Here is a 12,367-nt window from a genome sequence, read left to right as displayed (position 1 = left end):
CTGGTGAGATTCATGTCCCAATGAAAGATCCTGTCTTAAAATGTGAATGTGAATGACTCCTGAGGAATGGAACCTGAGGCTGACCCCTCCCACATGCACATATAGCTACACACAACTACTTGAGGACCACACATAAAATTCATTGGGAGTTTTGGTTCTGTTCTGTCCTCTTCCTCTTCTTTTTTGCTTTTTTCTGAGATAGGATTTCTTTGTGTAACAGTTCTTGCTGTCCTGGAACTGACTTTGTAGACCAGGCTGGCTTGAACTCAAACAGATCCTCCTGCCTCTGCCTCCTGAGTGCTGAAATTAAAAGTGTGTGTGCTACCACCCCGTCTGCAATAGGTTCTTATGTTCTTATTGTACAGCCCAAACTGTTCTAGAATTCAGTGTAATCTTCCTGCCTCAGCCTCCCAAGTGCTGGGATAGCCGGCTCCCATCACTATGACTCAAATTCCCTCTCTATAGGTTTTTGTTTTATTAGTTTTTACATTCTCTCTCTCTCTCCCTCCCTCCCTCCCTCCCTCCCTCCCTCCCTCCCTCCCTCCCTCCCTCCCTCCCTCTCTCTACCACCCCCTCTGTGTGTGTGTGTGTGTGTGTGTGTGATGGGTGCATGTGTCACAACATGCATGCAGATGTCAGAGGGGCAATTTGTGGGAGTTGGTTCTCTTTCCACATGTGGGTTCTGAGGATTGAGCTCAGGTCATTAGGCTTGAAGACAAATGCCCTTATCCACTGAGCCATCTCACTGGCCATAGTTTTGTTCTTTTTTTTTATTTTATTTATTACATATACAGTGTTCAGCCTGTATGCCAGAAGCCAGGACACCAGATTGAATTGTAGATGGTTGTGAGCCACCATGTGGTTGCTGGGAATTGAATTCAGGACCCCTGGAAGAGCAGTCAGTGCTCTTAACCTCTGAGCCATCTCTCCAGCCCCATAGTTTTGTTCTTAATGAGACAGGGTTTTATGTAACTTAGTCTGGTCTTGAACTTACTGAATCATCTTGAGCTCCTAATCCTCCTGTCTTTGCCTTCTATGTGCTCTGATAAATGTATGTACCACTATTATGGCTGGCATTAGTTTTTGCATATTTTCTTTTCCTTCTGCTTTGAAGGAAATTAAATAAAACATTCTTTTTATGTTGCTGTGTATTTCCTCTATTTCTATGGGTAATAACAGAAAAAGGTCTCCTTGTCTCTGAAGCTTCCTAGATATTTTGCCCATAATTCTTGGATTTTATGACTAACATACTCTTGTCTTAGTGGAAATACTTGGTGCCATCTGAATCAGAAGCAGATGTGACTACCACAGCTGCTAAATCTCCACCTCATGTTTATGACACTGGAACAGGGAGCTGTCCCATAGCAATTTACAAATGCTCCCAGTCACATCTGCAGCTGGGAATAACTGTCAAAGGCCTCCATAGGGCAGTGTGTCAGAGGCCTCTTGCCCAAGTGTGGGTTGGGCTGGTGGGATGAGTGCCTAAGAGCCCAGCTGACAGTTGTGTCTTGCCCAGAAGACCCCGCGGTGCGTGGCCGTCTGACTGAGTGCTTGGAGACCATCCTGAACAAGGCCCAGGAGCCACCCAAGTCTAAGAAGGTCCAACACTCAAACGCCAAGAATGCTGTGCTGTTTGAGGCCATCAGCCTTATCATTCATCATGACAGGTGAGCCACTATCAGCAGCACATCCCTCAGAGGTAGCCAGTGGAGGCTGGCACTTGGCGCCTGTTGTTTGTGCAGATGCTCACAGGTGGCTTCCCCTATAGGCTTGGCCTGTGCCAGGTAAGACCACTGACTCCTTGAGCTTCTCCAGCTCATGTACCCTCTCTGGCCCCAGGACATCCCCTCTAGATACTTCGGCTGTGGCATCTTCCCCTAGAGCTGCTTGTGTGTGTCCTGTCACCAAGAGGCTTCTCTGAAAGGATGGGACACCTATGTACTGTTAGCTTTGCTACTCAGGGAGGCACAGTCCAGTATTCTGGTGTTTCCTGGGGCAACGACAGTAATGACTCCCAGCTTCTGTAGAGGGCCATGGGTGGGTCACAGGCAGTGATAGCACAGGCTTGCTTTTGGTGGTGTGACCTTCTATATGCTTGTGGCACTGTGCTCTGGTTCTTGGCCAGAGGCATGAGGCTCAGAGGCAGGGCTGTAGAAGACAGCACTCATAGCCTGCTTGGAACCAGCTGTTTTTGCTATATCATTTAGTTAAAATGTTACTGTGACAGAAACAGTCTGTCAAACTGGAGCAGGGTTGAGAATGAACTGTTAAAAAAACAAAACTTGCAATGTGAGGGAGATCCTATTTGTCATTAAGAAACATATATGAGGAGGACTTAGGACGATTTATCCTGAGTTCCCTAGTAGCCCTTACCACTCACTGTCTGCCCTAGCCTGGTCCAATTTCTTGCATAGTCCTGCTTCATGCTGGCTGCTGTTCAAGTAACATTCCTGGACACAACTTGAAGAAAGTGAAGCCTTGCTCTACCAGAGCTTTCTAGAGTCCACCCTGGAGTAGGGAAGGTCCTGGAGACTCGCTCCCTCTTCACTGTAGCTCCTCCTCAGTGTAGCTCTCTTTACAACAGTCCTTCTTTGTGCTCCTTCCTGTGCCCCCTCCTCACTGCACCTCCTCTTTACTGTGTCCTCTTCTTGTTGCTCCCAACCCTCCCTCACTGTCTTCCCCTCCTCACCATGTCCCCTGTTCCTTGCAGTGAGCCAAACTTGCTTGTCCGTGCCTGCAACCAGCTGGGCCAGTTCCTGCAGCACCGGGAGACAAACCTGCGATATCTAGCCCTGGAGAGCATGTGCACACTGGCCAGCTCTGAGTTCTCTCATGAGGCTGTAAAGACGCACATTGAAACCGTCATAAATGCCTTGAAGGTGCGCTCCTTGTTGGTAATGTGTGACTGCCCTCATGTGGATGCCAGAAGGTTAGGAGGTGCCTCTTGTAGGCATAGATGAGTTCCTTCAAGCTGTTTAGTTTGGATCCTAGGGTGTTTGCTTGGCTCCTATCTCTTGCTGACATGTGGATTAGATGCAGCAAATGGGTGAGAAAGTGGTCTGTCTTCCTGCAATGAAGCCCTGGTATTCCCATGGATACAGCACCGAGGAACACAGCTCTAGCCAATTGCCTTTACCTGAGTTTGTCTCCCTGGTGACAGTCCTGTCCCATGGGATGAATTCATGTGACACCTGCCTACAGTTCAAGATAATATAGTTTACTAAACTTAAGTAGTTTTCTTTGATAGACATGTGAAATATTTTATTCTTATCTCCAAGAAGCTTCACCCTTTATAAAGCAAAATTCCTTGTCAAGGATTTTAGATTTTTTTAAGGATTAGAATTCCAGGGTTTAAAGAGCCTAGCTGAGGTTACCTGTTCTCACACCTGCTTTTGAGTGTGAACAACATTACTGGTGTGCTTCTATGGCACAGCACACACTGTCCACTGTACCTGCCTGTTAGGCTAGTTAATTAGGGAACTATGGGTGCAGACCCTTCATTTTGGTGAGTCTTAAGCTGATCTCTGTTTTTTTTTATAACTCAATGTCTTAAACATGAGGTTGCATTCTTCCTAGTCCTGATTGGTATCTGTTTTGTCACTCCCTTTGATCACAAAGACGGCTCTCATCTCAAGCTGCTCTAGCCCTCGTTAGGTCCCGCTATCCTACCCTGGGTCATCCTACACTGTTCTCTACCTGTGCAGGTGGCACAGATGCCAGCGTCATCTTTCTTAAGCACTCTGTGTAGTAGGGTTTCTAGACTTTCTTTCCCATGCCACCTGGAGAAGGACCCAAGAACATGCCTCGGAACCAGCTCCCAGGCAACACGGAAGGTGCTGGCCTGTGCCCACACAATGGAGAGGCCTTAGTGACCACCTGCTCATTAGGCTTGAGTGTAGTTCTCAGAAGAGCCGGTCAGGGAGGAGGGAGTGTGAACAGACAGAGCCAGAACTGGATTATCCTGACTGGACTAAGTATGAGGGGACAGGCAGTGAGTTGTGTGTGGGTTCCAAGTGACCTAAGTTGTTGGGTCCCATATATTGATAGTAAGGGGACCTAGTAAGGGACTTGGAGATAGGGGAGCACCCTGCCTGAAGGGTACAGTGCTGTAGGGTGTCCCAAGGCGGCTTCAATGGAATAGATAGATGCTAGCTCATGGTCTCATCGTGTACAGCAGTGGGTATGCACTGTCCAGTAACCTGTGCTTTGCGGAAGTCACTCTGACTCTGCCTTGTTTCCCAGACTGAACGAGACGTGAGTGTGCGGCAGCGGGCAGTGGACCTGCTCTACGCCATGTGTGACCGCAGCAACGCCCAGCAGATTGTGGCTGAGATGCTGAGCTACCTGGAGACAGCTGACTACTCCATCCGAGAGGAAATTGTAAGTCCTGCAGCCTGAGGGCTGCCCAAACTGCTCCTTACTGTGGACATGAGTTCCAGTAGATAATTCCTGGATAGTGTTCAGTGCCTGTCAGACTTGCATGAGTGTCTGTGAGACACTAGATAAAAGATTCCTTGGCATCAGCTTCCTCATCTCTCTGGCCTTCCAATGTGGATATTTGACAGTACATATGTGCTAGGCAAGCATGAACAGATTCGTGAGGGAAAAATTCTCCAAAGCTATTAAGAAAAACAAAATTATGAAACTCACAGGTAAATGGATGGAGCCAGAAAAAAAACAAAAAACATTATCCATTCGTTAGTTGATGGACAAGTATCTCTAGTAGTAGGATATAGAATTCCTTGGGTATATGCCCAAGAGTGGCATAGCTGAATCTTTTTGTTTTTTTGAGACATACCTTCTTTAGCCGTGGCTATCCTGAAATTCTGTGTAAACCCGGCTGGCTTTGAACTCACAGATCTGCCTTTGTGCCTCACAAGTGCTGGGATTGAAGGTTTGCACCACTACGCCTGACTTATATAGCTGGATTTTGAGATAGATCTATTCCCAGTTTCTCGAGGTTCTGAGGAGCTGCCACACTGATTTCCTTAGTGGCAGTCTACGTTTGCACTCCCACCAGCAATGAATAAGTGTTTCTCTTTTCCTGAATCCTTGCTAGCACACACTATCATTTGTTTTATTGATCTTGGATGTTCTGACTGGGGTAAGATGAAATCTCACAGTAGTTTTAATTTGCATTTCCCGAATGGATAAGGATATTGATTATTTCTTCAAGTATTTCTAAGCTATTTATCTTTAATCTTTTGGCAACTGTTTAGTTTCATATCCCATTTTTAAATTGGGTTATTTGTTTTTTTCTAATGTTCATTTTTTTGTTCTTTATATATTTTAGATACACTATCAGATGTGTAATTGTTAAAGATCTTTCCCATTCTGTAGGTTGTGCTTTGTTGGAATGATGGTGTCCTTGCCATACAGAAGCTTTTAAGCTTCATTAGGCCGCATTTATTAATCGCTGGTTTAGTGTCCACGCTATTAGTGTGAAGAGACACCATGACCAAGGCAATTTTTGAAACAAAAGCCTTTAATTGGGGGCTTGCCTACAGTTTCAGAGGGTTGGTCCACGAGCATCGTGGTGGGGAGTGTGGTGGCAGGTAGATAGGCGTGGCTGCTGAGCAGTAACTGAGAGCTCATGTGACTTGCAAATTGCAGGCAGACTGGGCCTGGCATGGGCTTTTAAAACCTCAAAGCCCACCCCCAGTGACACACCTCCTCCAACAAGACCACACCCACTCCCAGGCTTTTCCAAATAGTTGGACTTACTGGAGACCAAGCATTCAAACATAAGATCTTATGGGGACCACATATAGGCTCATTCAAACCACCACACTTTAGAGGTGTCATGGAGTCAGGGAGGTAAGGTGATGCAGGGTTGGGGTGTAGCTGACCTCAGAGATTGTCTGGAGTGTTAGCATCTTGTTCCAGGTGCAGCTGTTGTACCCAGTCGCACTGTTGTGTCTCTGAAGTTGACCAGCTCTCCTCACCTGAGTCAGCTGCTCTCGAAAGATCTGCTGAAAGCTTCCTGTCCGCCTCAAGCTTTAGGCCCTTCTGAAACCTGGCATAGGCTGTGTGCCAGCCTCTTCTTAGTATGTCTTAGTATGTCCATCAGCCTTGGTAGCATCTGCCTGAGAGCCTCGTCTCCCTGCAGGTGCTGAAGGTGGCCATCCTAGCTGAGAAGTATGCAGTGGACTACACTTGGTATGTGGACACCATCCTCAACCTTATCCGCATCGCAGGCGACTATGTGAGCGAAGAGGTGTGGTACCGTGTCATCCAGATTGTCATCAACCGTGATGATGTGCAGGGCTATGCTGCCAAGACAGTGTTTGAGGTATGATGGAGAAGGGTGTGCACCCTCACTAGGTGCAGTGGTGTCTAAACTTGAGGGGACAGAGATGGACCTCGGGTATTGCTTCTGTCCCTTCTTGGTCCCAGTTGTGGTTATGTCCTTCTTGAACTAATGCCCCCTACCAAGCTGCAGTTTCCTCCTACCCTAATCTCCAAAACCTTATTAGGGATGATGGGGCTGTTGAATGACCTACTAGCTCTCCTGCTGCATCTCAGGAGTCTCTCGGGACAGTCACTGGTCTTGCTGCTGGGCTCTTTGCTGTTGCACTGCAGCCAGCTATAGGAAGCCAGGGTCTGCCAGGGCTTTAGGGGGAAGTTCTCACTGGCTTCAAAATATACCTTGCAAGGAAAGGTCCAGCTGTCTCTGCTGTGGCTTCACTAGGTATCAGCTGCCTTTTCTGTGGCCTAGCTTCTGGTGTTCCTTGTTTCACAGGCATTACAGGCTCCAGCGTGTCATGAGAACTTGGTCAAAGTGGGCGGCTACATCCTGGGGGAGTTTGGAAACTTGATAGCTGGGGACCCACGATCCAGGTAAAAAACCTCAGGACACTAGGGGTATGTACTGCACGGGACTGCCCGGCTCCCCACAGTGCTTTGACATCCTGCGGGAGGTGGAAACTCTTGCACTGGGAACTGGCAGTGTGTCTTCCTTAAAGAGGCACTGCCTTAGCATAGGGTCCCACTGCAGGTGCAGACTGAGCACAAGGCAGCACATGGGGCAGATGAGATAGTGTGACCCCGTCTGTGCTCTCTACCCTCTCAAGCCCTCTGATCCAGTTCAACCTGCTCCACTCCAAGTTCCACCTGTGCAGCGTCCCCACCCGGGCACTCCTGCTGTCCACCTACATCAAGTTCGTGAACCTCTTTCCAGAGGTAAAGGCTACCATTCAGGACGTGCTACGCAGTGACAGCCAACTGAAGAATGCAGATGTGGAGCTGCAGCAGCGGGCTGTGGAATACCTGCGGCTGAGTACTGTTGCCAGCACTGACATCCTGGTGCGGGCTCCTGGCTGGGCTGTTTGGTGCTGGGGCCACTGGGCTGGTACTGGGTGTCAGGATGGCCACACCAACCTTTAGTCCTTCCATTAGGCAACTGTCCTGGAGGAAATGCCACCCTTCCCTGAGCGTGAGTCCTCCATCTTGGCCAAGCTGAAGAAGAAGAAGGGCCCGAGTACAGTGACCGACCTGGAGGAGAGCAAGCGGGAGCGAAGCATCGATGTGAACGGGGGCCCTGAGCCTGTTCCAGCCAGCACTAGTGCTGCGGTGGGTCCCTGGTGCCCGCCCATCGGGGCCTCATATCCAGGCTTGGGAATGGCAGGGCTGATGTCTGTGGGAAAGCTTGTGGATAGGTACTGAGAGTCCAGTGGAGTCCAGTGCTGGACATGTGGTCAGATGTATTCCTGAGCCTAGGGTCTCCAGGGCAGCCTATGATACCAGCTTATGACTTCTTGGGACTAGGCCAGCACCTAAGCTCTGTGGTGACTTATTTTTAGACCCAAGACTATATACTTCTGTGGGAGGCCTGGTGTGTGTTCTCCATAGATTTAGACTGGCTTGTCTTTTCCTATTGGAGGTTTCCTTAGTGACTGAGGTAGAACAAACTTCCCCTTGATGTGGTACAGTGAAAATATTCCTGTGGATGTAAGAGTGCAGCATCTGATGCTCATGGTGGGAAATGCCATTCGGACAACTTCATTACTGTCTTTCTGCAACTAAAACAGGACTAAAGATACGGTCTTGTGATAACCTTTGCTTGGGCTGCTGTAGATGTGGTTTGTCAGATGCTGTGATCCCAGGCTTTTCTAGTTCTTTTCTGGCCAGCCACTCTCTGGTCCTGTCCCCTTTTTTGGGTGGGTGGGGGGCACCTGTGACAGGAAATCTGTGTTGCTACCGTTGGTGGCCTTTTTGAAAGTGTTTTGGCCCTGTGAAGGGGGCCAGGAGCTCACTCTGTCTGTAGCTTCCCCATTCCCTTCTTTGTGCTGGCCAGCAGCAGCAATCAGGCCTGTTCCTGGCCTGAGGCTTCACAAGGCTCTGCTCATATCTGTGCCGCTTGCATGACAAAGACTTAGGATATCTCATTTATTTGAAATAATATTCATACACATAGTCACCTGCCTACACATGAACTTATAAAAAGCACAGCATATTACACCTGTTTCAAAGGATAAATATTTTAGCTTTCCTGCTAATGCATTTCTATATTCAGATTCTTTGCTGGGGCACACTGGAAGGCCTGGCCCTACTTGAAGGAGCTCCTGTGACTGGGACATATGATTGCTACCTGTGTGCAGGGTACATGCAGCTGCCGAGCTCCCACTCTGCACAAGATGTGTAGTATTAGAATGTCTTCAGGATCTAGTTACCTGGTGTTTGCCTTTGTAAATGACCAGTAGGATGTTCAAAAGTCATTCATAGTAACTCTTGAACACAGGTTCTCATGTCTGTAGCACCCCACATTTATAGATTGGCCTGGGAAGTTCTGTGGACAGCACATAGATGTGTGAGTCAGCTGTGGTATAGTAGGGGGGCACCCTTGGGTAAGTCAGGTCTGGGGAATGAATGTGGTGTGACAAGCTGTGCCCTTGTACAGTGTGATGTAGTGATGATTTCAAGGACTCCTCCTCCTCCTCCTCCTCCTCCTCCTCTCTCTCTCTCTCTCTCTCTCTCTCTCTCTCTCTCTCTCTCTCTCTCTCTCTCTCTCTCTCTCTCTCTCTCTCTCTCTCTCTCCTCTCTCTCTCTCTCTCTCTCTCTCTCTCTCTCTCTCTCTCTCTCTCTCTCTCTCTCTCTCTCTCTCTCCAGGGCTTCTCTGTGTAGCCCTGGCTGTCCTGGAACTCACTTTGTAGACCAGCCTGGCCTTAACTCAGAGATTCTCCTGCCTTTGCCTTCTGAGTGCTGGAATTAAATGCTTGCACTGACTTCAAGGGCTCTTATGCTTTTGCATGGACTGAAAGCAAGGATTTCCTAAGAAGTTTGTGCTTATCTGCTTCCTTTCATAACAGAACCAGACTTAATGCTGAAACGAGAATGCATCCTAGCAAACTGCTTGCTTACCTTTGCATCTTTTTATTTTCTTTTTGGAATCTTACTGTTCTTTGATAATTTCATACATGTGTATAATACATATTGATTACTCTCTTCCTACCCTTCTGTCTCCCCCTTATCCCCTTCCGTCCACTTTCCTTCCTGCACATTTCTTTCTTTCATTCCTGTCAACAATCACTTGTAGACGAGGAAAGAATGCACAGAGCTCTAATCCTTACTAATAAACTTGTGGCTAGTGATAGATTTCCGAGAGGTGGAGTCATTGTCTTCACTTGTGCATCCACTGCTGAGCCAACCAAGCTATGATAAATAGCTCCAAACCATGGTTACACAGATGGCCCTTGTTAAACTCAGTAGATCACACACCAAAACTTTTCTGTTGTTTGTCTGAAACCAAGACTTCATTTGTCGTCTGGAATTCATTGTGCAGCCCAGGCTGGCCTGGAACCCACTGTGTAGCAGAGGATAACCTTGAACGCCCTGTCCTCCTGCTTCTAGCATGTGCAAACCTTTTGAACAGTTGACAGTAATGTGCATGGTCTTATTTCTTAACCCATACATTTCAACCTTTTTGATGATAAAACTTTTCTGTAGAACTTGGTTGTTTTGTTCAAATAGCATTTGTGGGGAAAATGCAGATTTCTAGTTGTATAAAATTATGATGGTATTATGAGGTGAACTTCTTCATCTGGGCTCATGGGTAGGCTTAACTTTGTACGTGGCCAGCAGCCCTCTCTTCCTGGTCTTCAGTCTCTGGACTGCTCAGATCCCCCTCCTCCCACTTCCCAGCTCCCCATTACTTGACCTAGGAGTGGACCTAGGCCTGGCCTGTGTGGGTTAAGCATCTGAGTATCCATGCTAACATTCCATTTTCTTATCTTCCAGTCTACACCTTCTCCATCAGCAGACCTGCTGGGTCTGGGGGCTGCTCCCCCTGCTCCCACAGGGCCCCCTCCCTCCTCTGGCGGCGGGCTACTAGTGGACGTGTTCTCAGACTCAGCTTCTGCAGTCGCACCTCTTGCGCCCGGCTCTGAAGACAACTTTGCCAGGTAGCCCAGTTTTTGAGTACTGCCTGGGAGGTGTGGTGGGCCCTGTACCTCATGGATGATTTGTGCTCAGTCCCTAGCACCTAATGGGTACTATCAGAGAGGGGCTGGTGTTCTTGCCGACAGAGAGCATGTGAGTGACTGTGCTTTGCTTTGGCGTCTGATGGTACCTTTACTATTTCTCTTCTTTGAGACATTTGATAAATACTCTGAGCTTGTTTCTTCTTCCCACTTATCCCCCAACTCCACCCCATGTCTCTTGTGCTTTCAGCTCTGTCAGTTTGTTTGTCTTCCTCTGGCATATCCCCTTTTTAAGGAAATCCCCTTTGGCTCTGTGTAGATAGCCACCTTTCACTACAGTCTCGGCCTGGCTCTTTCTTGCTGACTCTATAGGTGTCTTCCGCTTACATGCCCCTTGTCCAGCTGCTTTCTTATATTTTTGGTTGTGAGCCTAGCCTTTAACGGCTGAGCCATCTCTCCAGCCCGTCCAGCTGCTTTCTATGTTTTCTACTTTGAAAGGTTTGGGATCACTTTCCTTCTTGTTGGCTGAGTTTGCCATCTCCCCTGCTGCTCCTTACCTCGCTTGTGTCCTGGTTCCTGGGTGATGTGACATTGGTTTTTGTTTGAGGAGATTAGAATGGACATACAATGGCTTTGTTTCCTGCCTGAGATGACACCAGGATTCTTGTGGTTTTAGAGTTTTCGTTTCCTTGCATTCATTTTGCACAGGATCCTTCCTTCCTGTTAGGAAATGTGTGTTTGGAGTTGTGTTTGGAGCAGGCTGCCTCTTCAGTCTGTGAACAGACCTCTGATGGCTTGAGAATTGCTGAGCTTGGTGTTTGACAGCTGTGGAAAACCCAGCTTCCCAGACCCTTGTTGCAGAGGCAGCATGGGGTCCAACATATACATACCTTAGTTTTTACAGGGTCTGTATCTAGAAGCACCCTAGCCTTGCTTTGTTGTCATTGCTTCATGACAGCCATGGGCCCTGGGTCAGCTAATCCCTGAGAAGATGGGGGTGGGGACCGTGGGTGGTAGTTGTTTGCAGGCTTGAGTCTTCCTCTGTTGGTGGAAACTTCTAATATATGCTCCTCAACTCCAGGTCATGCACCTTTATTTTTTCCTTATCCTGGCCTGCTGCCTTATCCTTGATACCATCTCTTAAGGTTCTAGGACAGTTTTTCAGGATACCATCTGTGCAGGGATTTGCCTGTCTTGGTTTTGATGTGGCCACACGGGGTCACCACATGATGTTTATTTGCCCCTGTTGCTTTGGGCAGTGCAGCAAGCATGAGGGAGATTGCATCCCCCATAAGACTAACTTGACTGTTCACTTAGGAGATCCTCTAGGCCAAGTGCAGTTGAAGTGACCTTTTGGGAATAGCCAGCCAGCTATGGATAGCAGGGATTCTTTATCATTTGGATGATAGATTGATACCTAGATCCAAGTGTGTGAGCCCCATAACCTCGGCTCAGGCTCCTTGAGTAACATCCAAGCTGGGCCTGGGTAGAGTGCTGGCCTAGGCTGGCGGGCTCTATGCTAGTGTTTGGAGCCTCAGGCTAGGCTTGTGGCTCTGGGAACAGTCATTCTCATGTGAGTTGTTATATGTTCTCAGAAGTGTTGAGAAAATGGCTTCTTTTTTTTTTAGTTGTTTTTTTTTTAGTTTTTGTTTTTTTCAAGACAGGGTTTCTCTGTGTAGCCTTGCTGTCCTGGAACTTACTTAGACCAGGCTGGCCTTGAACTCACAGAGATCTGCCTGCCTCTACCTCTTGCATGCCGGGATTAAAGGTATGTGCCACCACTGCCTGGCAGGGAAAATGGTTTCTTACAGTGGATAGACGATGATTTATTTTGGGACATGTCATTGTTGCCACAACTGGGCAGACAGCTGTTGGGTTGTGGCCTGGGTGACTTGGAAGAGCTGGTAGCACTTGGGCCTTTGGTTTCCATTGCTCTTGTGGCACAGTGC

The 12,367-nt window shown here is 48.0% G+C and overlaps 1 protein-coding gene across 2 annotated transcripts in view; it reads left to right on the top strand.

Annotated features, from left to right (window-relative positions):
- Ap2a2 (adaptor related protein complex 2 subunit alpha 2) overlaps window positions 1-12,367 on the top strand; it is a 67,642-nt gene that overhangs the window by 47,851 nt on the left and 7,424 nt on the right. Inside the window, exons 8-15 of one of the 2 annotated variants that reach the window (XM_005064194.4) lie at window positions 1,517-1,667; window positions 2,711-2,879; window positions 4,243-4,380; window positions 6,110-6,292; window positions 6,743-6,840; window positions 7,074-7,305; window positions 7,399-7,572; window positions 10,237-10,400. In XM_005064194.4, coding sequence (XP_005064251.1) covers window positions 1,517-1,667; window positions 2,711-2,879; window positions 4,243-4,380; window positions 6,110-6,292; window positions 6,743-6,840; window positions 7,074-7,305; window positions 7,399-7,572; window positions 10,237-10,400 — 1,309 coding nt within the window. The remainder of the gene's footprint in view (window positions 1-1,516; window positions 1,668-2,710; window positions 2,880-4,242; window positions 4,381-6,109; window positions 6,293-6,742; window positions 6,841-7,073; window positions 7,306-7,398; window positions 7,573-10,236; window positions 10,401-12,367) is intronic. The other variant, XM_005064195.4, reaches the window with a different exon arrangement.

This window comes from Mesocricetus auratus, unplaced genomic scaffold (assembly GCF_017639785.1).
Source record: "Mesocricetus auratus isolate SY011 unplaced genomic scaffold, BCM_Maur_2.0 Super-Scaffold_4256, whole genome shotgun sequence".
NCBI classification, from domain to species: Eukaryota; Metazoa; Chordata; class Mammalia; order Rodentia; family Cricetidae; genus Mesocricetus; species Mesocricetus auratus.
The sequence above is the reverse complement of the archived record's forward strand: the minus strand, read 5'-3'. Positions and strand labels throughout refer to the sequence as shown.